This window comes from Salvelinus alpinus, chromosome 17, assembly GCF_045679555.1.
Source record: "Salvelinus alpinus chromosome 17, SLU_Salpinus.1, whole genome shotgun sequence".
NCBI classification, from domain to species: domain Eukaryota; kingdom Metazoa; phylum Chordata; class Actinopteri; order Salmoniformes; family Salmonidae; genus Salvelinus; species Salvelinus alpinus.
Genome location: NC_092102.1, coordinates 21270576 through 21297137, shown reverse-complemented (window position 1 = coordinate 21297137; position 26562 = coordinate 21270576). Strand labels below are relative to the sequence as shown.

The 26562-nt window shown below is 43.2% G+C and overlaps 1 protein-coding gene and 1 long non-coding RNA gene across 3 annotated transcripts; both read right to left on the bottom strand.

The window, feature by feature from the left end:
* Window positions 1-1760: 1760 nt before the first annotated feature.
* Window positions 1761-18314, bottom strand: LOC139542489 (5'-nucleotidase domain-containing protein 2-like). The gene is made up of 14 exons (XM_071347951.1): window positions 17783-18314; window positions 13298-13482; window positions 13095-13169; window positions 12947-13002; window positions 12778-12871; window positions 9920-10048; window positions 9346-9406; window positions 9113-9215; window positions 8495-8596; window positions 8325-8406; window positions 8151-8237; window positions 2867-3007; window positions 2627-2691; window positions 1761-2487 (listed from the first exon to the last, which is right to left on the bottom strand). The coding sequence occupies exons 1-14, from the start codon at window positions 18138-18140 to the stop codon at window positions 2226-2228; spliced, it is 1800 nt and encodes a 599-aa protein (XP_071204052.1). The 5' UTR covers window positions 18141-18314; the 3' UTR covers window positions 1761-2225.
* Window positions 18315-18831: 517 nt separating this feature from the next.
* LOC139542488 (uncharacterized) lies at window positions 18832-25967 on the bottom strand. Of its 2 annotated transcripts, none has more exons than XR_011668510.1 (7): window positions 25389-25967; window positions 21018-21216; window positions 20596-20639; window positions 19758-19813; window positions 19560-19629; window positions 19412-19458; window positions 18832-19197 (listed from the first exon to the last, which is right to left on the bottom strand). It is a non-coding gene; the product is annotated as an uncharacterized lncRNA (long non-coding RNA). The 2 variants fall into 2 exon arrangements; XR_011668509.1 differs by having other exon boundaries at window positions 21018-21068.
* Window positions 25968-26562: the final 595 nt, after the last annotated feature.

Sequence of the window (26562 nt, the reverse complement as noted above, 5' to 3'; positions counted from 1 at the left end):
ATGGAATGTGTATTTGTTTATATGACAGAGTACTAGGGCCACACTGAAGAAAAAGGATAAAGTCATAAATTTATGAGGCTGGTTCTTTCTGCAGAAAAGCTACATATTGTTTTTACAGTTTTGATACTTATGACAATGTGATACTTAATATTCTGGCACATCAGCATGTCTTTGTTTATGAAACCATACTGAAGTACAATTTCACGAAATGCCCCACATCTGTCATTTTAACAACTGTCCTCCTTTAAAACAACTGGTTACAATATTATGACTTGTGTTTTTTTCCCCTCTGTGGCCCTAATATTCTATCATTTTATATATAGCCTTATAGTCTATGGGAAACTGTAAATTATCTAATGATAGCAACATCATCTAAAAATCATTTTTTTATCCAAAATCATTGAAATTAATGATCACAAACGTTTAAATAATAACAGTGGGTCTAGTTATATGTGATAACAATGTATAGTGAGCAGTGAAATAACTATTGGTTTCCATTTGTGGTGACTGCTGACTGACATTAGGGATGAGATTAAATAGATCCTGGAATTTAGCCTGGTCTGGAGCAGGCTAGCTCCACAGAATAAATCTCCATGGTAATTTATACCATAACATATCCTCCTGCCCCCTATCCATCTTTAGTGCAACCGGATTACGGATCAATTGAGCCAGGATCACCAAGATATCCTGGCTTAATCCCTTATCCTAGTTTTGTGCAACAGGCCCCAGACCAGTGAATTCGACAACAAAATATTTTCTAGCCCCAGTCAATTTGACAACAATAGTTTAATTGTTACATTTAGTACCTTTAAATTTAGCTTTAAAATGTGTATTTCTCTTAGCTTTCTCCTCTGTGGCAGAAAAGATTCAAAGAACTTCGACTCCCATTCTCCTTTGCTACAATACATACACTCAGTCTTAGAAATAGCATGATATTTAGTGGCTATATGAATACAACTTGGCTCCATGGCTTCTATGGAAATGTTCTTGCGATCTATTGAAACAAGTGAAAACAACTGACCAAGAAATGTCGCAAAAAACTAAACAATTTCAATGTTCAAACATGTTCACTTTCAAATTCTCACTCCATGCCCGTTTTAACTACACAAACACTCTCAAACGAGTATGTATCCTAATAAACCAGATTCAATACGCAATACATCTTTAAATAAGTATCAAACATGCATGTTTTTCTGCTTACCTCTTTCTTTGACAGGAGTGGCAGCCAGGAGTTTGCGAGCTTGCTTGGTCTGTCTCGTGCGCAGCTGAGGTGGCACTGGTACCACGCTGGTGGTGAGGTGCTGCCTAGCGACGTGCAACCACCAGCCAATGAGATCATTATGAAGAAAAATGTGCAAAATAGCCTATGCCTTCAGTTTATATCATACTAGGAGCTTCAAGAACATATGCCAGCTCTTGGCAGTGGAACCGTTGTCTTTTCTCGAAGTTCTGACTGATGACAGCCGTGAAATGAAATGTAAAAATGCATTACGGAAACATTTCCTGGCAAAGTGCTTTCATGATAGTAAGTAGCCTAGACCTAGCCTATGTGAAGCTGATGAAGTGGTAGACTTGGGAAAAGCTCTAATTCATTCAAATAGATGCCTACCTCAAAGGTTCATACCCATTTCTTGATTTATACATTTAGTTCTCACGATGGATAATTCAATTTCATGGACATTCAGCAATTTTATGGACAATCAACAATCATAGGCGACACATGCAACATCATGACAAATGAAACTACTGGCCGCCTCGTGTTAGATCAGTGACAAATATATTTTAATATACTCTATTGAATGTATACAGGCACAAAAACAGGTTTTAAAAGCAGCTACGGTATTTTCAACATACATAATGAACAACATACATTACTAGCTATGTCTTCTCCATAGAACAGACAGTGTCCATTATGGGCACATGCTTCGTCTGTCTTTGCATGCCGGTCATCAAATGCAACCAGCTGTATTGTGTGCCAGTATCACAGAGATGGGTGTTACCCATTAGTTAATAACTAATAATGTACAATGAAGGGTGATTAAGGTTTATAAAGTGCAAACAAATTCCTTCGTGTCTATGATTAGTTAACTTACATCAGGTCTGCCACAGAGTAACTTACTTACAGTAAGAGCAATAACCTAAGCTTATTTGATCTACAGTTCCCCCTAGTGGGCTGTTTTTTTATGTCCATGTTGAGAACCCAGTTCTGAGAACCCATTGTTGGCTCAGCGGATGTGGGCCATCTCCTCTAGGAAGGGGGTCTTCATGCAGCCAGTGCAGAGCTGGTCCATCCACAGGGGCGCCTCGTGCTGCAGAGGGGTGCGTCGGGGGTAGAAGGTGTAGGAGAGGTCGTAGTTCAGCAGACAGCTGATGGAGGCCATGTAGACGTCTGAGAAGCGACACAGGCGGCGGGAGAAGTAGGTGGGGTTGTGACAGGTGCGGAAGATACTGCCGAACTGGGGGTTGAATAGGTTCTTTGTTCTTAGTCTGATATAAAAAGGGACAAGAGAGGAAGAGATAATAGAAATACAAGTGGGTCATTTTCAGGCTCTGTAGATATGAAATCCTAATCACTTGTCCAGAGTAAAAGGTACTCAATCAGTACCACTAAATCCATCTGACCAACCTGAGCTCCTCTCTCTCCTTCAGCCAATCCTGCAGAACCTCCCTAGACTGTGAATCCCGATGCATCTACAAAAGGACATGACAAGAGTCAGCTACTGTATGGGGAAAAACTTGACAATCATACTTAAGATGTACAGATACAGCTCCTTATTCAAATAATGAATTCAAAAGATACCTTGTATGTATGTTAATATGGGGAGAAGGGAAAACATGCCAGTGTCTATTCCCCAGAGGAGTGTACCTGCATGCGTTCCAGCAGGCCTGTGAGGGCCTGAAGCCATGTGAGGCTCTGAGCATATTGTTCTGTGTTCACCACCTTGGTCTCCAGATCCAGCTCAGGCACTATGGCTCCTGTACGCCACCCATGACGCAGCATCAGATCCTTGAAGAGGGAGAATACCATGTAAAGGACAGTAAACATTTTCCAAGGTTTAATTAGTGAGTGAAAGAATATAATACAATAGAATCTTTTGTTCACCAGAGTGAGCTTGGGTTTCACCTCTCAGCAGGCAGCATGAACACACATTTAATAATTTTTATAATTGGGTTCATAGGAGTTCAATATGTGTGTTGTATATTGGTTCCTAGTTTATCATTATCATCATTGAAAAATATGGACTTTATGAGCCGGAAGCAATACCTGCTAAAGCCCAAGGATGGCAGTCACCAGAGAACAACTTCCACAAGTAATAATTCGTCCCCGCCATCAGACTCGCTCTCCAAATCGTCTAGTCGATTATGAGGTAAGCTACGAGTCAAGGAAGAGAACACCATACAGACCACCCAAACGAGGGACCACAAGTAGAGGTCGCTGTAGGAGGAATTACTTTCTCTCACAACCAGACCAGCAGCAGTTAAACTCCTACAAAAGATGAGAGAAGCACCCACTCTTCTTCCAGAACGCTCGCAACGTGCCTGAAGCTAATTGAAGAGGAAAGTGACAAGTTGAGGTGTGAGATAATGGAATTATTAGGAAGAGCTAACCTCATCCGCTTGAGTATCCAGCAGTTCAATTCACCTCCCAGGCTGCGTCGCAACATTGAGGATGGAGCCTCATTCTCATCGGTTGCCAACTCACCAGCACCCCACAGCAGGCACAACCCGACTCGAGGTCATCAAGATCAACGTCAGCCTGAGCTGGCATAGCTGGTGACAACCAGAGAGGACACACTGAGGTCACAAAGGCAGCGTGATAAGATTGAACAGCTCATTGAAGAACTCAGGATCAGAGAGCTCCCCGACCCAAACCAGTCATCATCATTGTCATCATCAACTCAATCAAATCCTCACTGTCGTGAGCCATCGCCTACACCTGACCGTCGCCAGCCTACACCTGACCGCCGCCAGCCGACACCTGACCGCCGCCAGCCGACACCTGACCGCCGCCAGCCGACACCTGACCGCCGCCAGCCGACACCTGACCGCCGTCGTCGCCAGCCAACACCTAACAGCCATCTGCTGCTGCCGTCAGCATACACCTGAACCCCACTGTCAGTCTACACCTGATCGCTGTCATCAGCCCTCACCTGATCGCCACGACTACTCACCTGATCGTAGTTGTCACGCACCTGTCCACTACCGCACACCTTCTCCGCCCAGCTGGGCGCGCACCTACCGGAACCAACTCCTAACATCCCCAACTTCGTCAAAGAAGACCCACGGGAGTTAGCCCTCGAGAATGAGTTTCATATACTTGTTGACCACCTGAATTTGGAAGAGGCGTTGCTAATTGCAGACTCCTACAGCAACAGCACGTACCCATACAGAACCACCTTGGATTCCCTCACAGAACTGAATTGGCCAGCGCCACCAGCTTGCCCTCCAGCGTATCGCAGGATTAATGGACAGTGATGACACCAAGGTATTCCAAAGACACCCATTCCAACCCTACTTCACCTGGCAGAGTGGCTTGAGTACGAGGTGAGAGTGCAAGAAGATGGCACGCAGTTCAGTCTTTCCCCAAGACCACCACCATCCTCCCCGGAGGTGAGCAGAGAAAGGACAAAGCCAAAGCCTGTACAGTACCAGTCTCCGGGGGAAAGGTCATGGGAGAAGCACTGCCTGTTCAGTACTTCTTTGTGAGCTCTGGTTCACCCAGGATGGTGTGGAACCCCAAGGGCGCACTCTTGGACTACAATGGCAATGTCTGTCTGACACTCTGGTCTACAAGCATGGTCACATGGAGAAAGCTGGGCCCACCATGCGCAACATATATTGGATCCTTGCCAGCCAGTACGATCCACTCAGCTTCATCATCCCATACACTAGAGGTCTTCACGAATACATCTGGACCCGAATACCTGAGACCTGATCCGGGACCCGAGCAGGTCCGGATCCAGAATTCTAAAAATTGTCACTGGTCTGGGTCAGATCTGATATGATTGTCACGGGTCTTGGGTATGTATAATTTTAACTGACTTGTCCGGAAGGGCCCGTACAGATCCGAACGCGACAGCTGCAGTAGAAAGAGGGAGAGAGAAAAAGGTTATCATTAATGCTGCTGCTCTTGCTTTTCTCGAGATTGTAGCGTGGCGTGTGTAGCTTGTTGTTGTTGTTGGCCAATCATAAGTCATCAAAGCGGCAATAGGCTACAGTCATAGAGCCTCTGTGTGTGGCAAAATTTAGGTGATATCTAGTCTAATCAATGGAAAATGAAATTAAAATGACGGAATTAAAAGTTAAAGGAGAAGGATAGGCTACAACGACCAAGAGCCAACAAGTAGGCTGCTACTTAATATTCTGTTGTTTTTACTTGTAACTGTAGGATGAGAAAGCGCATGCACTGCAGCCTCAATTAGCCTAACTAGCTAACGTTAGGTAGCTTAACTAGTTTCTCCCGGGTTTGATGCAGTCAAAACAGGTACTACATCATCATATTTGATGATAAATAACCTAGCTGTGGCAGCTATTCGTCTACTATATTATGAGTCAGCTTGGTTGGCTGCTGTCTCTTCCTCCGTCCTCCCTGCTCCCAGTGTCACTCGCTCACAGTATTTCCGCATACCGGGTCTAGGTGGGAAATCCCGAAGTCCATTTCGGAAGACCTCTACCATTCACCACACAGGCCAACGCCATGGTCCAGAGGCTCTGAGAGAAGAAAAGGGGTTGGGATGACCCAGATCTACCTGAAAATCTCCACGCATGGCTTACTTGCCCCAGGTCACACTGCCAAGATGGACCTCCTAGACAGCACAAGAAGTGTCCATGTCTTCAGTGATGTTTCAGAGCGTGCGTATGTTGCTGACGCATACCTCCGCACTGAAGATGCCAATGGGCGGGTCTAGGTGGCATTCCTTGCAGCAATATCAAGAGTGGCTCCAAAATGGCAAGACTCGAGCGCTGCGATGCACTCAGCGGTGCCCAGCTGGCAGTGGCCCTCAGAAGATAACTCACCCTGGAGATCCATGACATCACATACTGATCGGATTCTACAACAGTCTTAACCTGGCTCCAGTCAGACTCCAGCAGGTACAAAGTATTTGTGGGCACAAGACATGCACAAATAGAGGAGCTCACGGATCCCCAGGCCTGGCGTTACGTGGACACAGAGAGCAATCCAGCTGATGCTATCATACGCGGCAAGATACTGTCTCAGCTCTCAGAACATAATCATTGGAGTCAATGTCCTCCCTTCCTATGGCAGGCACAGTCATCCTGGCTAAGAAGACCTGACAAAGTACCTCCTGACGAAGAACAGGGGCTGTGGAAGCCTACTTTATATGGACTCCTGTCAGCGGACACTAAGTTGTCTCTCCCTGATGTTTCCCAGTAAAGACACTTTTTAGGAGCTAGTGGAAGCCACAATGCAGTCACTACACGAGGCGGACAGTAGTGCCAAAAGATCCTCAGCTGACAACTTCAAGCAAGCCTAACTCAAAGTTCTCTGACATGCCCAGTCAGAGTTTCCCAGAGGACCTCTCCCTACTAGAAGCAGGTAAAGCCAGTTCCTCCGAGCAGCCGTCTGGTGACTCTGGCCCCAGAGTACAACAACGACACCGGAAAGATCCGTATTGGAGGTCGCTTTCGGAGATGTAATCCGTTCACAAGGCTACTAATTAAGAAATATGACAAGCAGCCGCGGTACCCAGGCCCAGAGAGGGTGTTTGTCGAGCTACTTCGAGGGATCTGGATTCTGAGGGATTCTGAGGGGATTCTGTCACTTCCAGCATGGTGAGGCCAGACAGATATACCTAAGATGGCTGACCTGCCTCCAGCCCAACTGCAGTTCTACAAGCCGACTTTCTATACTACAGGTGTGGAATGCTTTGGACCGTATGTTATCAAGATTGGCCGAAGAAATTAAAAGAGACGGGTCATCATCTGTACAGGTGGATCTATTGTCGAACATAGATACAAATTCGTTCCTGATGCTTTTGAGATGCTTCATCACTCGCAGAGGCAAGCACTTTTGAGATCTTGTCCAATTGAGGAACACATTTCAAGGGAGGAGAGCAGCCCGCCAAAAGTGGCACAGGGGGAAGGAAGACCTTGCAGTGGGGAGCGTTGTGATGATCGTGGACAATCAGTCTTCTAGAGCGCTCTGGCAAATTGGAACTGTCAAGTCAGTTATCCCTGAAGCAGACGGGAAAGTGAGGACAGTGGAGATCCAAGTCAAAGACAGAACCTACGTCAGGCCTGTCGCTCGGCTTATCCAGCTGTGCACCCTTCCTCAAGAAGCTACTTACCTTTAGCTGGCCCCACATTTGGGGGCGGCTGAAAAAAACGGCCAGCTTTGTAGCACTCCCTTCTGGTTAGTTTAGTCAGGCAGTTTTCAGACCCTAACCACCTTTAGTTTTCTTTTTGACCAAGGTCACCCCAGTCATTCTTATATTAACCAATCAGCAGCCTCTATTGCCAAGACTTCAGGTTAATTAATTTAGGACCCCTAGCAAGGCAGGGCATAAGCCAGATAACATTGCTTTCCATCCTGACAAGCACCACCTTTTTCACTCTGCTACCTTTTTCCTCTTGTGGACAATGTCCTTGCTATCTAACATTTTATTATGCATGCATCTAAAATGTAAGTGCCTTAAGATCTTTATGGCCGTTTGTTTTGAAGCTAAGTATTGCCTGTTGTTGTATTTTGACATTTATGTTGAGTTTGTTAGCTAGCTCGGCGCTCCCGCTAGCCTTAGTGCTAGCTTTAGCATTTACATTGAGAATGCATTAGTATGTTTGTTAGTGTTTTTCATTTGTGGTGATAGCCACAAGCCTGTTTAGTAGACAGATAGGCATATTTTCCTGCTGCATGGCTAGAGTCTATGTTTTTATTATTTCCCTTACAGAACCACATCTGTCAGTTTCAAGAGTGGTCAGACCTGTGTGTGTATGTGTGTATGTGTGGATCCTTTCTGTCCATTAAAAACCCCTAAACTGGAAATACTGTCTCCTAATTGTTTTGGACGGACATTGCTGTAGTGGTTACTACCAACCTGGAAACTGAGTTTTCTATCTATTTGAATGGTCCTTTGATTTTGTAACCAAATCATATTTTTCAATCATAGCAAGATAAAATAGTCACTCACAGCCAAGTCACTGTAGAGATGGTCTCCAAAGTATAGCACACTGGACCCTCTCCAGCCTGTCAGCCTCAGGAAGTCGTACAGGTTTCCCTGAAACACAAACTAAATGTCTCAGTATTCTGTTAAGGGGGAGATGAGGTCATGAGATTTGTAGTTTAATATTGAAGGTGTACACACTTGTTTGTAGATCTGTCCTTTGTCCAGACTGTTTATTTTGTCCCACTGGAGGTCACCATTTCCATCCAGGCGTCTAAATGGTCTGTAAAAGGGGCAACATTGGCGAGCAAATTGAATATGGTCCCAATAAACACATGACAACCTGGTCAACAAGAACACTCCATACTCACTTGACACAGTCATTGAAGAAGTGTGGTTTGTCTGCCTGAACGATGACCACGTCAAAGAAGTCCCTCCAGTCCTTCCCAACCATGTACCTCATGCCTTTATCCCTACAATCAGAGACATCAGAGTGACTGGACCACAGGAGGCTGCTGAGGGGAGGACAGCTCATAATAATGGTTGGAACGGAGTGAATGGAATGGCATCAAACACATGGAAACTATGTGTTTGATATATTTGATGCCATTCCACTTATTCCACTTCAGCCATTACCACGAGCCCAATTAAGGTGCCACCAACCTCCTGTGGATTGGACCAATCTTACAGAGAAAGCAACAGAGGTGTGGCTCATTCCATTCACCAAAATATACTGTGCAGACTGACTGTGAGTGCTTCTGCCCACTCTTCCCATTCACTCTTCCAATAGTGTTCTGACTGAATGATACGTCAGTGTTTGTGCTTCCTCTGTCAATCATGTTGGGTAACCATGAAAACAAGTAATTGACATTAGGAGAATGACTCATCCTCTTCCACGATCCATCGTAATTGTGGTCAATTTACCAACCAATCAATACGTCATTCAAACCAACATGACCCTGGGTCTTCATCCTCAGATGGACACTCACACAAAGCTGAAGGGGCTGTTGGTGATGAGGAACAGTTTCTTCCCGTGGCTGACCAGGCGATGCAGAACAGCATAAGTCTCATCCCCTCCCAAAATGTACTTCTCTATGGATGTGAAATAAGGGGAAAAATAACAACATTAACAAAAACAACAACATGTAAAACTTTAACATTCTGCAGTCTTCTGAAAATAAGGTATTTGGCTGGACCACAAACAGAATCCAACATCGCTCACCCAGATCTTGCATGATCCATTTGTACATGTAGCCTTTGATGTGAACCATTCCAATGGCTTCCTGAGGATAAAAATAACATACATTATGCATTATGCAAATAACAACTGCCAATGAATCTACTTAAATGCAGTTACAACATGTACCTACAGATAAGGATAAATTCAACATGCTCATAGTGCATATAGTCAGGTTCTGAATATCACACTCTCTACTCCAACCCAGTCTAACAGGCAGAAGAGCTTGGTTACGAAAAGGACGAGGGAGGATAAAGTCAGAGCTAGATCACTTCTGTTTCTTCTGGCAGACAAAGTGAATCTGAAAAGGACAAACTGTAATCTAAACCCTTTGACCCCAGTGTGGAATGAGAACAGCTATTGTTCATTAGTCCACATGTCTGAATCCCTGGCAACCTCTCTCTAGGAGGAGGACAGAGATCTGAACCTGGTGCTGAAAACCCCCACTGTGTCCAAACGGTCAAATTAACCTGGCAGAGGGTTTGGAAAACCAGCAAGAGGGAGGGAAAGAACATTACACAAGGTGATAAATGGCATGAGCGTGTGCTGAGACACTCACTGAAACGTCTTTGTAGAGGTGCTCGGGATCGTACTCGATGTCGTTGGAGATGAAGAAATCATTGGCCACAGCCAGGAGGGTCATCTCTGGGATGGAGAAGATGTCCATGAACTGCTTAACCTTGGGTCCCTATGGATGATAAATCATTTGCTTATTGTATGCTTATAAAACATATACAGTATTACCATGACTCTAAATTGGGTGTGATTAGAGAAATGCGGTTTCAAAATGTACATGAAATACTTATTTATAAACATTATAAGCTCAAATGAGGCACCATGTTTAGAACCAGTTACCTTCCATGGAGGAAAAAATTAAACCAGTGTCCACAGGGAGCAAGGCCTGTACACAGAGCTAATCCCTAATTTATAAAGACAGGGATCCCAGCGCCAGACCCAGAGGATTGTGGGTAGTGGGCGTATGTTTGTGATGGAAGATTAGAAGGCAGGGGAGGCATGGTGTGCTCCCTCCACAGCGCCACATTCAATGTAGAAGAATGTAAAGAATGTGAACCTGTGTGAAAACATCAAAGCCCCTGGCCCTACAGACTGAACCTGATGAACAAACACTATGCCACAGTCAGACTGTCAGACCACATCTAGAGATGTATTAAGATTTGTCCAATAATAACCTGTAATTACAAACAAACTACAAAAGGGTTTTAACGTTAACATCCTGTAGCAGATTAGCTCTTTTACTTGATTAGTGAAATGTTGCTTGTCAGTTGCTAAAAGAGTAATGACAAAAGTCGAGCTTACAAATTACAATGCTTATAACAAATCAAATTTTATTAGTCACATGCGCTGAATACAGTAAATGCTTACTTATAAGCCCTTAACCAACAATGCAGTTTTAAGAAAATATAACAACAACAAAAAAGTAAGAGATAAGAATAACAAATAATTCAAGAGCAGCAGTAAATAACAATAGTGGGGCTATATCCAGGGGGTACCGGTACAGAGTCAATATTCGGGGGCACCGGTATCGAGGTAATTGAGGTAATATGTACATATAGGTAGAGTTATTAAAGTGACTAAGCACAGATAATAACAGAGAGTGACAGTAGCAAAGAAGGGGGGGATGCAAATAGTCTGGGTAGCCATTTGATTAGCTGTTCTATGACTAGGGTGGCTGGAGCCTTTGACAATTTTTAGGGCCTTCCTCTGACTCCGCCTGGTATAGAGGTCCTGGATGGCAGGAAGCTTGGCCCTCGTGATGTACTGGGCCGTACACACTACCCTCAGTAGTTCCTTGCAGTCGGAGGCCGAGCAGTTGCCATACCAGGCAGTGATGCAACCCGTCAGGCTGCTCTCGATGGTGCAGCCGTAGAAACTTTTGAGGATCTGAGGACCCATGCCAAATCTTTTTAGTCACCTGAGGGGGAATAGGTTTTGTCGTGCCCTCTTCACAACTGTCTTGGTGTGCTTGGACCATGTTAGTTTGTTGTTGATGTGGACGCCAAGGAACTTGAAGCTCTCAACCTGCTCCACTACAGCCCCGTCGATGAGAATGGGGGCGTGCTCGGTCTTTCTTTTCCTGTAGTCCACAATCATCTCCTTTGTCTTGATCACGTTGAGGGAGAGGTTGTTGTCCTTGCATCACACGATCAGGTCTCTGACCTCCTCCCTATAGTCTGTCTCATCAATGTCGGTGATCAGGCCTACCACTGTTGTGTCATCAGCAAACTTAATGAGGGTGTTGGAATCGTGCCTGGCCGTGCAGTCATGAGTGAACAGGGAGGACAGGAGGGGACTGAGCATGCACCCCTGAGGGGCCCCTGTGTTGAGGATCAGCGTGGCGGATATGTTGCTACCTACCCTTACCACCTGGGGGCGGCCCGTCAGGAAGTCCAGGATCCAGTTGCAGAGGGAGGTGTTTAGTCCCAGGGTCCATAGCTTAGTGATGAGCTTTGAGGGCACTATGGTGTTGAACGCTGAGTTGTAGTCAGTGAATAGCATTCTCACATAGGTGCTCCTTTTGTCCAGATGGGAAAGGGCAGTGTGGAGTACAATAGAGATTGCATCATCTGTGGATCTGTTGGTGTGGTATGCAAATTGGAGTGGGTCTAGGGTTTCTGGGATAATGGTGTTGATGTGATACATGACCAGCCTTTCAAAGCATTTCATGGCTACAGACGTGAGTGCTCCTGGTCAGTAGTCATTTAGGCAGGGACTACGATGGTCTGCTTGAAAATTTTTGATATTACTGGCAAATGTCAGTGAAGACACTTGCCAGTTGGTCAGCGCATGCTCGGAGTACATGTCCTGGTAATCCGTCTGGCCCAGCGGCATTGTGAATGTTGACCTGTTTAAAGGTCTTACTCACATCGGCTGCAGAGAGCGTGATCACAGTCGTCCGGACCAGCTGTTGCTCTCATGCATGTTTCAGTGTTACTTGCCTCGAAGAGAGCATAGAAGTTATTTAGCTCATCTGGTAGGCTCGTGTCACTGGGCAGCTCTCGGCTGTGCTTCCCTTTGTAGTCTATAATAGTTTGCAAGCCCTGCCACATCCGACGAGTGTCGGAGCCGGTGTAGTATGATTCGATCTTAGTCCTTTATTGATGCTTTGCCTGTTTGATGGTTCGTCGGAGGGCATAGCGGGATAGCGGGATTTCTTATAAGCTTCCGGGTTAGAGCCCGGAAATCAGGAGGATAGAGTTATGGTCAGATTTGCCAAATGGAGGGCGAGGGAGAGCTTTGTATGCGTCTAAAGGTAATGTCATTTTAAGTAGGACCTGTCCTCATAACTGTTGGCGGCAGATTAAAACAAAATACCTTGATCCTGTCAATGCACTCAGAGTGAATATTTTAACAGGCAACCCTGGAGGTAATGTATTCTTCAAGGACACAGTGACTGACCTTTCCATAGAAGCCGCTGACCTGGTGCAGGGGGACATGGTGCGTCCCCCCATAGAGCCTCAGGACCTCCTCATCTGGAACTGGGTTCAGCCCCCTATAGAGTCAACACAGTTTTAGTACACTGACTGACATTGCAGAGTGTTATTCACCAACCATAAACAGAACTCACCGATACACAGTCCCCAGCTGAATGTAATGGAAAGCATCTATCTTCATCAGGAGGCCCTGGGGGAAGACAAAACATATAGTACTGTAAACGCACTGTACCTTGAGATTGGATGTTTAAAAGAGGGGCAGAACTGCTTTATGGGGTTTACCTTTTGAATATCATAGTGAAGACCCCGTGCAGCAAAGTTGGGGATGTAGTCATATTTGCGGATACCTTCAGGGTACTGTCAAACAACAGCAGAAGATGCTCAGATTAGAAGGGCACACAAATGTACTCTTACATGGAATTATCAGGAGAACTGAATATACAATATGTGCTAGTCTATTGGCGGGTTAGTTAGAGAACACACACCTTGAAGTGCTCGATGAGGAGGTCTCGGGCAGTGTTGTAGATCATAGTGTTGAGGGCATCGGAGTAGAGGGCCAGGGTGTAGTCATAGTCAAACCCATAGATGTCTACCTCCGCTAGGCTGACCTCGTTGTTGGCGTAGATAGTGGAGGAGTTGAGCAGGTTACACACACTTGGTGGGATCAGGTCTGGAAAGAGACAGCACAGAGACATACATTGTAATAGAGAGACAACATAATAGACTGATACTATGTTTATGGCATCAGAGATGACATAACTACAGCTTTATACCATTTGGGACTTCAATGTTAAGTACTAATGTTTTTTTAGATGATGCCAATTGTACAGCAGGAGTACACTGTACCTGAAGCAAAGTACTGAGCTTAGTGAGGCAAGCAACAACAGGATTACAGGGAAATCATAGGGGGTAAGAAATGTGAAACACTGAACAGGATTTAGAGGGAAATTAACTTTTGCACACACACACAAAACAAACAGCCAAATGTGTTTGTAATCTAAATCACTGGACCTAAAAATTTAGCAAAATCCCTGATTTTCATGTGAATATTCTAAAATCAGCATAAAAACAATGTGCGTATTTTCCCACCAGAGATGTTTCCATCAAAATGACTTGTTGCGAATAAAAGGCTGTGTGTGATGACCTAGGCCTAGCGCACATGCAAATACCTTTTGAGGGAAAATTCCCATGGAACGAATAAAAAATTACAAGTTAAATGGGTTTCCATCGAATTTTCAACTCTACTGATGGTTTTCTCACAATGTTTTATAGCGAGTGTGCCCAGTCTGGTATTGGCATTTGTTGGCTACAGAGCACAGATAGCCTACATGATCAGATTATTATTATGGACAAAAGAGCGAGATTATTTTTATTTGTCAAACTGCAGCCAAGCATCGATTATCATGTCACCAGAATAAGACCCTCGATATTTATTGGAAAGGGGCGTCAAGCTCATCACTACGACTCATCAGCAAAGTATGTGGTTTATTAGGCTAGAGATGAAATCAATTATGATAAACTTCACTGGGAGGACCGCACAACATGTCATAGTGTGACTCCAAGTTGATTTCGATATGATGGTTATTATAACAATATTTGCACAAACGCTTTTCCACCAACATTTCTCGCATAATTCATTTAACCGACACAAAAAAAAACACCTTGTCTAGCGTACTTTGTTTTGTCGACATTTGGAAAGTTTGTCGAAAAATGTTGTTTCAATCAGGCGTGTCATTAAATGTTTTATCCGACATGTACTTTACTCGCAAAAAAATATTTTATGGAAACATGGTCAGTGTCTATTTGTGTATTGCTCTGCGTGTTTACAACCCGGTTCTTCCAGAGCAATCATAACAGCCACACAGCAAACACACAGACTCCGATTAAAAAGAGGATCACCCAACGGTTTCCCAATCTATCACTAAATCCCTGGAATATGACGACGCTACCATGTTTCATTTTTAGCTGTCTATGACAGATAAGTGGGCCAAGGACTTTTGGATGAGACAAGTGACAGCAGCTGGCCGTCAACGTGATAGATTGACCATATCTAGCTTGTAACCTCATTCTCAGATTTGTGTCTCTCCTCTAACTCTACCTACATTACCAAGTCCGATCCTTCTTATGTCTTTATAGTGGAGGTTATGGCTATGTGTTTGTGTGCTGACATAATGATGACAATCTAAAGAAGGAGTAGATAATGAATCAGAATATGCAACCATATGACTAGTGAGTAAATGAGAAAGAGTGTGTCAGAGACCATGGCCTGTCCTGTAGGGGTTTGGGTTCTGAGATCGTTTTTTGAATATAGCCTGTAGAATTATAGAGTATGTTGGTTACAACAATTTGGCTGACCTACATTTTTTCAGAACAAGACCAATGACAGGATTGCCATCCAGCTGTCATGCTTGACCCACTTTCAAACCTAGGGAAGGGATGAACTGTTACAGCACTGGTCTAGAAGAGGATGAACTCATGTAATCCCTGTGCATACAGTAATGTCTTCAACCAGGACATGACAAGACTCACATCAGTAGCAGATGGGGAGTAATACTGAATCACTCCCCATCAGCACCCATCACTATAAGTGTACGCACATCACACATGATGGGAATCCTTTGAAGTTTACCCTGCCGACATTGAGCGTATTTGTAGTTTGTATTTATTAAGGATCCCCATTGGCTCCTGCCAAGGCAGCAGCTACTCTTCCTGGGGTTTATTATGGATCCCATTAGTTCCTGCCAAGGCAGCAGCTACTCTTCCTGGGGTCCAGCAACATGAAGGCAGTTATATACAATTTAAAATATAACATTTCATAACACTTTTCACAACACATTAATGTGTTCCCTCAGGCCACTACTCTACAACCACATATCTACAATACAAAATCCATGTGTACGTGTTTGTAGAGTGCGTGTCTTATCATGTGTATGTGTGCCTGTACCTGTGTGTCTCTTCACAGACCCCGCTGTTCCATAAGGTGTATTTTTATCTGTTTTTTAAATCTCATTCTACTGCTTGCATCAGTTACCTCATGTGGAATAGAGTTCCATGTAGTCATGGCTCTATGTAGTACTGTGCGCCTCCCATAGTCTGTTCTGGACTTGTGGATTGTGAAGAGACCTCTGGTGGCATGTCTTGTGGGGTATGCATGGGTGTCTGAGCTGTGTGCTAGTAGTTTAAACAGACAGCTCGGTACATTCAGTATGTCAATACTTTTTACAAAAACAAGTAGTGATCAAGTCAATCTCTCCTCCACTTTGAGCCATGAGAGATCTACATGCATATTATTAATGTTAGCTCTCTGTCTACACCCAAGGGCCAGCCGCGCTGCCCTGTTCTGAGCTGATTGTAATTTTCCGAGGTCTCTCTTTGTGGCAACTGACCACAGAACTGACAAAACTAGGGCCTTGTTGATAGTGTTGTTAAAAAGGCAGAGCAACATTTTATTATGGGCAGACTTCTCCCCATCTTAGCTACTGTTGTATCAGCATGTTTTGACCATGACAGTTTACAATCCAGGGTTACTCCATGCAGTGTAGTCATCTCAACTCTTTCAATTTCCACATTATTTATTAAAGATTTAGTTGAGGTTTATGGTTTAGTGAATGATTTGTCCCAAATACAATGCTTTTATATCTTTTTTATATTTAGGACTAACTTATTCCTTGCCACCCATTCTGAAACTAACTGCAGCTCTTTGTTAAGTGTTGCAGTGATTTCAGTCGCTGTAGTAGCTGATGTGTATAGTGTTGAGTCAACCGCATACATAGACACACTGGCATGTCATTAGTAAAGATTGAGAAAAGTAAGGGGCCTAGAAAGATGCCCTGGGTAATTCCTGATTTAACCTGGATTATGTTGGAGAGGCTTCCATTAAAGAACACCCTCTGTGTTCTGTTAGATAGGTAACTCTTTATCCACAATATAGCAGGGGTGTAAAGCCATAACACATACATTTTTCCATCAGCAGACTATGATCGATAATGTATGTCAAAAGCCGCACTGAAGTCTAACAAAACAGCTCCCACAATCTTTTTATCATCCATTTCTCTCAGCCAATCATCAGTCATTTGTGTAAGCACTGTGCTTGTTGAATGTACTTTCCAAAAGCAATGCTGAAAGGTTGTTGTCAATTTGTTTACAGTAAAATAGCATTTTAACTGGTCAAACACCATTTTTTCCCAAAAGTTTACTAAGGGTTGGTAACAGGCTGATTGGTCAGCTATTTGAGCCAGTAAAGGGGGCTTTACTATTCTTGGGTAGCTGAATTACTTTGGCTTCCCTCCAGGCCCGAGGGCACACACTTTCTTGTAGGCTTAAAATGAAGATATGACAAACAGGAGTGGCCATATCGTCCGTTATCCTCAGTAATTTTCCATCCAAGTTGTCAGACCCCGGTGGCTTGTCATTGTTGATAGACAATTTTTTCACCTCCTCCACACTCACTTTACAGAATTTAAAATGACAATGCTTCTCTTTCATAATTTCATCAGTTATACTTGGATGTGTAGTGTCAGCGTTTGTTGCTGGCATGTCATGCATACATTTGCTAATCTCGCCAAATTATTAAAGTAATTGGCAATATAAATGGGTTTTGTAATGAATGATCCATCTGATTCAATGAATGATGGAGCAGAGTTTGACTTTTTGCCCAAAACTTAATTTAAGGTGCTCCAAAGCTTTTTGCTATCATTCTTTATATAATTTATTTGTTTCATAGTATCATTTTGTTTCGTAATGAATGAGCCATCTGATTCAATGAATGATGGAGCAGAGTTTGACTTTTTGCCCAAAAATTAATTTAAGGTGCTCCAAAGCTATTTGCTATCATTCTTTATATAATTTCTTTGTTTCATAGTATCATTTCTTATTGTTATTCAGTTTAGTCACATGATTTCTCAATTTGCAGTACGTTTGGGGGGAGGAAATATGACAAAGGACAACTGTGAGGTCAGTCTACTACTTACCGTGCACAAGCCGTTTCATCTCATTATAACGTGCCCATAAATACGTCCTATGATCTGCTTTTGGGGCGGTGGAGGAGTAAGATCGTCCAGACACTGTCAACGGCTCCTCGGGAACCTTCTTGCCCCCAACCTGATGTCTTTGAGCGGCAGGTGTAGAGGAGCAAGCCGCAGGTAAAGGCATCGCCGCCGACCTGCAATTTGATTCACAGCTTTGATCTTTACATTTATTCTCTCCACTTTTCAATTCCCTGCTTGTTGAAAAGTTTATAATTTTCGAAGATCTTGAAAGAGGTGGTGTCCTGCTACCGTTTTGCCATAATGCACGGCCCAGTGTAGTACTCACTTTTTTGCAGGCCATTCTAAGAAAAAACGGCGAAACCAATGCGTAAAAATATACCGGTATAGTTTACAATTACTTTAACGGAACTTGACCAATGAACTTGGTACCTGCTTACAGAAAATAAATAACATGCAGATATGAAAGGCCTGACTTCTCACTCTCCAAGTACCCCTGACTGCAGTGTGCGGTTCGGGCAGGGCTCAATGTAGGCGGAGTCAAACGGCGGGGCCGGACTCAATGTGGGCGGAGTCAAACGTTTGACCCCGCTTACTTTTTTTTGTCCATCTGAGGTTTGACAGTCAGACACTGAATACGAACACACACGTTTGTGCAAGGCACACGTTGAATACAAACGTATTTCATTTTTGAAGATCGTAAGAAATATTATATAAAGTGGTACCAGCACATGTGTTGTAAAACGTTTTGCTTCATGCTATATTTGAGACAAGCTACTGATATTGTTGCAGTGAACAACAGACTTGTTATGTATGCCATGTACTGTTAAAATTGTGTTGATCAATTTTATAACTTTGTAATTATATTATTTAATTGAGCATATATATACAGTTACTACATATCCTGATTTTTATTGCTATTTACTTTCCTCATGAGAATGGAGACAGACTATACCATATAGACATACTGACAAGCCGAATGTGCTTTGTACAATAAGATATACCAGCTCCAGTAAAGAGATCAGAGACTCGGGTGACTTCTACGTCATCTTTACTAAACAACACAATTAACATAGCAGACAAAAACAAGGTTTGACCACTCCTCAAAAATGACTTCACTCCTGCTCCTCTAAAGAGGCAACGACAGTCATGTTCTTGCTGTCAACTGCCTCCACATAGAACATCTCATAATCTCTCTGTAACTGGAACGTGAATGGTTCCTTGAGGAGAATATTTTCCTCTTCATCCAGGCCATCATACAACCGTAGTTCTTTAAGGGTTGTAATATGGTCTTCCCCGTCCATCCCAATTACACTAGGGAGGGAAACAATGCCTTTAAATGTTTGGAGTTCGCACCACCTTGCTGCCTCTAGGGTGCCCCTTAGAAGAACATCTGCTTCCTTGAAGAAAAAGAAATAATAAATATTAAGACTTGTGTCTTATTGGGTGATCTAGACAAATTACACCCCACTTTCACAATACCACCATGCAAACAAAATCCCCTATTACTAAAGGCGGTTTTCAGTGATATCTATAACTACTCAACAAGTCATCACAACTATTATATCTTGCCATGCATCAAGCCTTCAGCATTACACACAGTAGACTACATACCCAGTTCACAGCTCCCAGTTCGCTGTGCATTTTGTTTCCAGTATCATCTAGAAAGAAAACAGATTGTGGTCATTAAGCAATGTAAGGGAACCTCTAGGGATGTGTGTACCTGAATGCACCTTACTTTAGCTAACAGCCTATACAGTACCTGATCCTGCAGAGCTGGATGCTGATGTGACATGCTGTGACTTCTTGGGGGGGACATCTTCTACATCATGCTGAAATATATTGGGGGGGGTTAAGTCTTTAAACATTGGTTTAAGATTATACCACTCATCATATGAGAGGGGGGATTAAGTCTTTAAACATTGGTTTAAGACTATACCACTCATCATATGACTCCTACCTGTAGTGTGTTTTGTTTTCGCCGCCTTTTTCGATCTTTCAACCTCTTCTTCAGACCTTAGTGAGTGAATGGCATACATTTTTATTTATTTTATTTCACCTTTATTTAACCAGGTAGGCCAGTTGAGAACAAGTTCTCATTTACAACTGCGACCTGGCCAAGATAAAGCAAAGCAGTGCGACAAAAACAACAACACAGAGTTACACATAAACAAACGTGCAGTCAATAACACAATAGAAAAAAAATTAAAAATGTATAGTGTGTGCAAATGTAGAAGATTAGGGAGGTAAGGCAATAAATACGCCATAGAGGCAAAATAATTACAATTTAGCATTAACACTGAAGTGATAGATGTGCAGATGATGATGTGCAAGTAGAGATACTGGGGTGCAAAAGAGCAAGAGGGTAAGTAATAATATGGGGATGAGGTAGTTGGGTGTGCTATTTACAGATTGGCTGTGTACAGGTACAGTGATCGGTAAGCTGCTCTGACAGCTGATGCTTAAAGTTAGAGAGGGAGATATAAGACTCCAGCTTCAGTGATTTTTGCAATTCGTTCCAGTCATTGGCAGCAGAGAACTGGAAGGAAAGGCGGCCAAAGGAAGTGTTGGCTTACATACATTCAATATGAAAATATATTCAGGTCAGTCTGGATACAGTGAAACAAGTGATTTTAAGGATGCAAATGAAACGTTTTTATAATGTTTAAGACTTATGGCATGGAAAAGTTCTGCAGGAGAACTAGGCACCACCATCGCCTAATTTGCTGCATGTTTTCCTTTGAAAAAGAAAATCGCATATATCCACTAGTGATGAGAATTTCATAATTTATACATACCTCAGTGAAATACACTGTGCTTCCATTGCAATGTACAGAGCGTACTGTAAGTTAAGAAAGAGTAGGTTGTTAAGTTTGATAGTTATGATAACAACAATAATGATAATAGTAAATAATAATAATAATAATACCACCCCCCAGGAATATATTTCAGGATGTAGAAGACACCCCCCCCCCCCCCCCTGGAAGTCACAGCATGACACATCAGCATCCAGCTCTGCAGGAGTTTCATGTATGAATTGTGTATGTAGTGTAAAGAATTGTAGGAAATAGGTCCAAAAAAGTGTCAAGAATAATAAACAAGAAAAAATATGAGCAATAACAATAGTGTGCTTTGCATGCTGCAAGCACAGAAATAATAATAACATATGTTATAACAGATAATAGGAGTAATATAATATACTGAATAGCCAGCATCTTACCATCAAAACAAACACCCCACAGTTGTTTGAGAAACCTTGCTTTGGTAGGCCCTGTGGTGTGAACAAGGTCATATTTTCAATAAAGGAATGACAATCAAGTGGTATAGTTCAGTGGAATAATTTATAGGAATATCTCATCTGAACATCATCCACATCAAAAGTTCTCCAAGGTCCAGGGGACAAGATCCGAGCAATGTTTCTGTGAACACAGTGTATGTGAAAGTAAAGAAAAAGTACAATTCAACAGCTTTTTATACTCCTGCATGCATAACAGTTTTGAACACAGCTGGAACTGAATTAGCCCAAGTATTTTTCACAACATGTATGGGTGTTGCTGGACCAGAAAATGTATTTTCGACTGCAAACACACCATTTCTCACATCAATGCACTCACATGCCAAAAATCTTTCCTCGGACACTGTTTCAAAGCAATGTGTGTGCTTTCTTCGTAAATGTGTTTTGAAGTTTTTCTAATTTAACTTCAGTTTGCAATGTGGACAAGTTACAATGACTTTTCTTGACTTGCCATGTATGTTGGAACCAGGTGATTTCATTATTGTATATACTATGTGTAGGCTGTGTAGACTCGCTATGTGTAACTAAGGGAATGGCCATCGGCATCAACAATACACATTTAGAGCCAGCCAAACAACAAGGCATACATTGAAGAAACACAGAAAATGTACGATCACATCGATTACATAACTGTACATGTAAACCTAGGCTTACTGCTCAAGTAGGCAAATGTCCAAATAAGATTCCCTCATTGTAAGCAATTAGCTAGCTCACGTGCAAAAGGGTGCTATTGCTAATTAGCTAGCTCAAGTACAAATGGGTGCTAATTAACGCTATGCTGACATCGGTGTGGTAGTTGGTTATAGAAAAATATACCACTGCAATGGTATAACATGAATATTACAAAGTACATTATGCATAATGACAGTCTCACATCCATGGTTTATATTTTTATCCATGTAGGTTAGGTTCGATTAAGATTCGCTTTCATTGACACCTTAGACGTGAACCTCAACTTGGGTGATCTTGAAGGAGACTAGTGATGGGTCGTTCGCGAACGAGCCAGCTCTAAGAGCCGGCTCTTGTTGGTGAATGTTTGGAGCCGGCTCGCATATCAGAGCCGAATCTACAGTTGAAGTCGGAAGTTTACATACACCTTAGCCAAATACATTTAATCTCAGTTTTTCACAATTCCTGACATTAGTTAGGATCACCACTGTATTTTAAGAATGTGAAATATCAGAATAATAGTAGAGAGAATGACTTATTTCAGCTTTTTTTGTTTCATCACATTCCCAGTGGGTCAGAAGTTTACATACGCTCAATTAGTATTTGGGAGGGCCTCCCGGGTGGCGCAGTGGTCTAAGGCACTGCATCGCAGAGATCTGGGTTCGAGCCCAGTATCACGTGTCTGACCTTATTTCTTTTGTTTAGTCTTTATTTAGTTGGTCAGGACGTGAGTTGGGTGGGTATTATCTATGTTGTCTGTTTCTATGTGGGGTTTTCTCGTTTGGCCTGATATGGTTCTCAATCAGAGGCAGCTGTCATTCATTGTCTCTGATTGGGAACCATATTTAGGTATCCTGTTTTCTGTTGGGGTTTGTGGGTGATTGTCTATGTGTAGTGTTTGTGTCAGCACTATTGTTATTTAGCTTCACGGTTGTCACTTTGTTGTTTTTGTAGTGTTCAGTTTCTTTCATTAAATAATGACGAACACTTACCTCGCTGCGTATTGGCTCTCCGATCCTTCTCGCCTCTCCTCGTCAGATGAGGAGGATGAAGACAGCCGTGACACCCAGGCTCTGTTGCAGCCGGCCGCGACCGGGGGGCCCATGGGGCGGCGCACAATTGGCCCAGCGTCGTCCGGGTTAGGGGAGGGTTTGGCCGGCAGGGATATCCTTGTCTCATTGCGCACTAGAGACTCCTGTGGTGGGCTGGGCGCAGTGCACGCTGTCCAGGTCGCTAGGTGTACGTTGTTTCCTCCAATACATTGGTGCGGCTGGCTTCCAGGTTGGATGTGTGTTGTGTCAAGAAGCAGTGCGGCTTGGTTGGGTTGTGTTTCGGAGGACGCATGGCTCTTGACCTTTGCCTCTCCCGAGTCCGTACGGGAGTTGCAGCGATGAGAATTAGGGAGAAAAAGGGGTTAAAAAAATGTGTATTTGGTAGCATTGCCTTTAAATTGTTTAACTTGGGTCAAACGTTTCGGGTAGCCTTCCACAAGCTTCCCACAATAAGTTGGGTGAATTTTGGCACATTCCTCCTGACAGAGCTGGTGTAACTGGTTTGTAGGATCCTTGCTCGCACACGCTTTTTCAGTTCTGCCCACAAATGTTCTATAGGATTGAGGTCAGTCAGGGCTTTGTGATGGCCACACCAATACCTTGTCCTTACGCCATTTTGCCACAACTTTGGAAGTATGCTTGGGGTCATTGTCCATTTGGAAGACTAATTTGTGACCAAGCTTAAACTTCCTGACTGATGTCTTGAAATGTTGCTTCAATATATCCACATCATTTTCCATCCTCATGATGCCATCTATTTTGTGAAGTGCACCAGTCCCTCCTGCAGCAAAGCAACCCCGCAACATGATGCTGCCACCCCTGTGCTTCACGGTTGGGATGGTGTTCTTCGTCTTGCAAGACTCCCCCTTTTTCCCCCAAACATAACGATGGTCATTATGGCCAAACAGTTACATTTTTGTTTCATCAGACCAGAGGACATTTCTCCAAAAAGTATGATCTTTGTCCCCATGTGCAGTTGCAAACCATAGTCTGTCTTTTTTTATGGCAGTTTTGGAGCAGTGGCTTCTTCCTTGCTGAGCGGCCTTTCAGGTTATGTTGAAATAGTACAAATTTTACTGTGGCTATAGATACTTTTGTACCGGTTTCCTCCAGCATCTTCATAAGGTCCTTTGCTGTTGTTCTGAGATTGATTTGCACTTTTCGCACCAAAGTACGTTCATCTCTAGGAGACAGAACACGTCTCTGTCCTGAGCGGTATGACAGCTGCGTGGTCCCATGGTGTTTATACTTGCGTACTACTGTTTGTACAAACGCCTGAATGTGGTACTTTCAGGGTTTGGAAATTGCTCCCAAGGATGAACCAGACTTGTTTAGGTCTACAATTTTTTTTCTGAGGTCTTGGCTGATTTCTTTTGATTTTGAGTTTGAAGGTAGGCCTTGAAATACATCCACAGGTACACCTCCAATTTACTCAAATTATGTCAATTAGCCTATCAGAAGCTTCTAAAGCCATGACATAATTTTCTGGAATTTTCCAAGCTGTTTAAAGGCACAGTCAACTTAGTGTATGTAAACATTTGACCCACTGGAATTGGGATACAGTGAATTATAAGTGAAATAATCTGTCTGTAAACAATTGTTGGAAAAATTACTTGTGTCATGCACGAAGTAGATGTCCTAACCGACTTGCCAAAACTATAGTTTGTTAAGAAGAAATTTGTGGAGTGGTTGAAAAACAAGTTAATGACACCAACCTAAGTGTATGTAAACTTCCGACTTCAACTGTATTTATAAAAATAAAAACAAATTAAGATATGAATAATCAAAAGATTTAATTGAATAGAATTAACTAATTCAAAGAACGATTTTTTTTATTTAGGCTTAAATGCTCAAGCGCACACATACGTTCTGACTGTCTGCTCAGACTAACAGCCTCACTTGTTGTTCCTGTCAATCAGACGCGCAGTGTCAACCAATGAACCAAAGATGCGTGAGGGAGGCCCGAGCCAACTCACTCACAATCACACACTTAGCAGCCGAGGAGAGAGGAAGGACAGCTGCGAAAACAGCCGGAAAATGAGTTGGAAGCACATGTGGATGCATTTTAATAATGTAGACAATGTTAGATCACAGTGTAGAATTTGCCAAAACCAAATCTCATATAAAGCCGGTTCTACGCACAACCTACACCGGCATATAGGAACTGTGCACCAAACTGTGAAGCTAGCTGTAGCGGACCTTCGAGAAACTAGCGGGCGTGCTAGTGATAGTGGTGTAGCCAGCACCTCCACACCTGGAGATGTATCCACTCACTCAAGTAGGCCTACTCCGCGACCCACAGCAACACAGTCTTCTCTGGACCAGTTTATGCCAAACGTCTATGTCTGTAGCAAAACAAGGCCAAATTGATATTGCATTGGCTAAAATGATTGCCACTGATTTCCAGCCATTTTCGATTGTGGAGGACAGAGGTTTTAGAAATTATAGCAATAGTCTAAATCCAATGCACACAATTCCAAGCAGGAAAACCCTTTCAAAATCCCTCATTCCTGTACGAGAGCACACAGGCTTCAGTGCCGGAAAGAGTCCAAAAAGCTACTGCAGTTTGCCTTACCACTGACTGCTGGACATCAAGGGTAACCACTTCTTACATGTCACTTCATTGAGGATTTTTCGATGTCTAGCTGTCTTCTGGACTGCTTTGAGTTCAGCGACAGACACACCTCAGAGAACTTGGCAGAGGAACTGTTGAGAGTGGCCAGAGGATGGCAAGTAGATGGAAAAGTGGTCTGTTGTGTTAGCGACAATGCAGTTAACATAACCAAAGCCATGAACATTTTAAAATGGACCCATCATCCATGTCTTGCCCACACAATCAACCTGATTGTAAGAGGTGCTCTAAAGGTGATGAAGCCCACTGTGGACAAAGTGAAAGCAGCTGTGGAATACTTCCACAGGAGCACAGTAGGTGCTGAAAAACTAAAGTCTACACAACGCCAGATGGGGCTGCCTGAGCTGAAGCCTGAACAAGACTGCACTACAAGGTGTAATTCAACATTTTATATGTTGAAGCGGTTTCTTGAGTCAAAGGATGCCATCATCTCTACCCTGGCCATTGTCAATGCACCTGTTGATGCTCTGACCCAAGAGGAATGGGAGGTGTGCAGAGTCCTGGAACCCTTTGAGTAGGTCACTGTGGAGATCAGTGGAGAGAGGTACAGTAAGCAGTTATTACTACATCATTATTTAATCCAGTATTATATATGTATATGAGCAGTAGATGATAATGTAGTATCAGCAGAGAAAACATGAACCTGAACTAATAAGTTACTGTTCTCTCTTTTCAGCTATGTGACAGCCTCAAAAATGATACTCCTGTGTAAGGGTCTGCAGCGAATCACAGCCAGCCGCCAGAGAGAAGCAAATGTAACCATAGGACATGTGACAGAGTTGATGGACACCCTATGCTCATCAATGGACAGAAAGTTCAACAGAATGGAATATAATCACGTGATATCAGAAACCGCTGCACATGACCCCAGATTTAAGAAATTAGCCTTCAGTGATGCCAGAGACATTGATGAGGCTCTTCAAAGAATAACCTCAGCAGCAGGGAGGGACAGCCCCAGCGGTCAGCTGGCTCAAGCACCAGGGCAACAGAGAGCGTTCAGATAGAGCAGAAGCACCAGCAGTAGTGCCACAAACGTCTGCTGTTTGACGAGAGAGCAACTGGGGATGCAGCACAAAGGAATCCCTCAGCAGATGCCATAATGGAGGTCCGATCCTAT

What these genes read in the sequence shown, in the direction of transcription:
- LOC139542489 (XM_071347951.1), bottom strand. Translation starts at nt 18,140, where the DNA reads ATGGCCTGCAAAAAAGTGAGTACTACACTGGGCCGTGCATTATGGCAA. An exon ending in TCCTCATCGAGCACTTCAAG is followed by an intron (nt 13,170 to 13,297) that starts GTGTGTGTTCTC and finishes GTTGTTTGACAG; the next exon opens with TACCCTGAAGGTATCCGCAA. An exon ending in TTCACTATGATATTCAAAAG is followed by an intron (nt 13,003 to 13,094) that starts GTAAACCCCATA and finishes GTCTTCCCCCAG; the next exon opens with GGCCTCCTGATGAAGATAGA.